Below are 2,022 nucleotides of genomic sequence, written 5' to 3' on the forward strand. Positions count from 1 at the left end.
AGAAATTGCCAAACTAAAACACAATCAAACAACATAATACTGAAACTGATAAAAACAAATAACAGAATCAGAAGCAAATGATGAGAACATAACATACTTCTTTACGAGATTGAAGACGAAAGAGAAGCTTAATCACGTCTAGTGGTAGATTTACATGTCCCCTTGTTCAACTCAAGGAAGAAACCAGTTTTCTCTACTTGTCATCTTCTGATTTTTTTTTTTTTTCCCCCTTTTTTTTCGATTCGTTACAAAATCGAATTCACCATTACAAGAGACGATTTAGTAGAAGATATAAGAAGAGGAATTGAATCAGAGAAGTGATGAGATGAGATTACTGATTGGTACCTCTAATTCTAAATGGTCGTTTTGGATCGAACTCCTCAGACTGAAAATTGCGTTTTATATGTATATATGAAAAGAAGAACCCTAACCCTTTTATTTGGGCCTATGTTTGGGTTGGGTGTTGAGACTTAAACTTTGTGGCTACTACTTTTTTTACAAAAGTGTCCATTCTAAAGAAAAAAACCACTTAATTTTGAACTCCTCTACTATATTATTAACAATTACAATGATAAAACATGTTATTTTAAAATCCACTTGTTTAGATTTTTATAATTTACAATTTTACATAGATTTACAAATTATTCATCCAAAATAAACATCTTAAAATAGTTTGTATTAAAATACCATGTTTTTTTGTGGAATTTTATGTGCTTGCACTTAATTACATCTCCAAATAATCGGGGATTAGCAAAACTTTTTCCAACTTCAAGTAGCCAATTTTTACATCTAAAAAACTCATAACTAGAAAAATTATATGGTTTCATTAACACAAAATGTTATCATACAATTATAAATAATGAATTAAATAAAAAATGAATTTTTACAAGAATTTTAAATAAATGATAGACTCAACACAATACCAATAGTATTGTTTAAATCTTATATTGATCACCTTAAATATTGAAACTTCTTTTGATTTTCAAATAGCTCATAACATTTTTAATATATCAAATCAAATGCTTTATGCATATTAACCGCGTTTCTTATATGTTTACCACCTTCTTTCTTTAGATAGATGCCATCTTCTCTTGCTCTCCAATCCCATACGCCTCCATGATCAGAATGACTAAAAAGTTTAAATGCTGTAAAGTTCTGATAGTGTCTGTAGTTAGGCCCTTGTCGCAAGGTACACATGAAACGAGTCGTACCCCAAAAGTTAGTGCCAAAATAGTTTTCAAACTGCTGTCCAATGGGTATTATTTTTGGACCTAGAACGTCATTTTTGGAATAACATCTCATCCAAAGGAGTTTTTTGAATTTAAGTTCGTTGGCAATCTTTATTCCGGAACCAGATACATGACCAAGCATGCAAAGGCTACACACAAATAGAAAGATTGAGAAGTTTTTCATTATTATGTATTTTTGGATTGTTTTTGGAAGATCCGTAGATCTTTTGTTTTATACATCTATGCCACTACTTTTCTGTTTTAAAGCTCTCTTTTTTTGGAATGAAATAGCTTTTCTTTTCTTTTTTTCTTGTCTATAAATATAAGTTTGCTATTTAATAGTTGAGGTACTAATCATCGGAGACTATTCAATCTGTGGTTGCCAAAAATAAATATTTGAATTTTTAATTACCAGAATAGCAAAGGTTATCCCATCGCGAGATTGTATTGCACTTGTATTTTATAAAATTAATTGACAAAGAAAGCTTGGTCTTGTAGGTATTGACTAGACTTCGACATCGGAATGGAGGAATCTGGCAAGAAGATTGGGACCGTTGTCAGGTGGTTGTGTTGTATGGTTTTTGAAAAAGCCAGCTGAATCCATCCAGAAAATTGTCGAGTTCCAGTTGAACATCTAACAGACCAACCATTGTCTATCATGTGTAACATGTGTTGGTTCATCGTTAAAATTAGTCGGATGACTCTTAATTATATTTAAGTCAATTATCAATTATGGTTGGACAAGATTCTAGCTTATTCTAGACCCTGAATAGATGTTGCCCCAAGCAGCCAA

At 31.3% G+C, this 2,022-nt stretch overlaps 2 protein-coding genes across 5 annotated transcripts in view; both read right to left on the reverse strand.

Annotated features, from left to right (window-relative positions):
• LOC104774143 (zinc finger CCCH domain-containing protein 38-like) overlaps positions 1–392 on the reverse strand; it is a 1,737-nt gene extending 1,345 nt beyond the window's left edge. For 2 of the 4 annotated variants that reach the window (XM_010498812.2, XM_010498811.2), the window contains exon 1: positions 98–392. The gene's annotated coding sequence lies outside the window, so the exon portion shown is untranslated. The remainder of the gene's footprint in view (positions 1–97) is intronic. The other 2 variants (XM_010498810.2, XM_010498809.2) reach the window with 2 other exon arrangements.
• A 566-nt stretch (positions 393–958) lies between these two features.
• LOC104774144 (pumilio homolog 15-like) lies at positions 959–1,468 on the reverse strand. Its single transcript, XM_010498813.1, has one exon. The coding sequence runs from the start codon at positions 1,411–1,413 to the stop codon at positions 1,003–1,005; it is 411 nt and encodes a 136-aa protein (XP_010497115.1). The 5' UTR covers positions 1,414–1,468; the 3' UTR covers positions 959–1,002.
• Between the last annotated feature and the right edge of the window lie 554 nt (positions 1,469–2,022).

The sequence above is a fragment of the Camelina sativa genome, unplaced genomic scaffold (genome assembly GCF_000633955.1).
Source record: "Camelina sativa cultivar DH55 unplaced genomic scaffold, Cs unpScaffold01647, whole genome shotgun sequence".
NCBI classification, from domain to species: domain Eukaryota; kingdom Viridiplantae; phylum Streptophyta; class Magnoliopsida; order Brassicales; family Brassicaceae; genus Camelina; species Camelina sativa.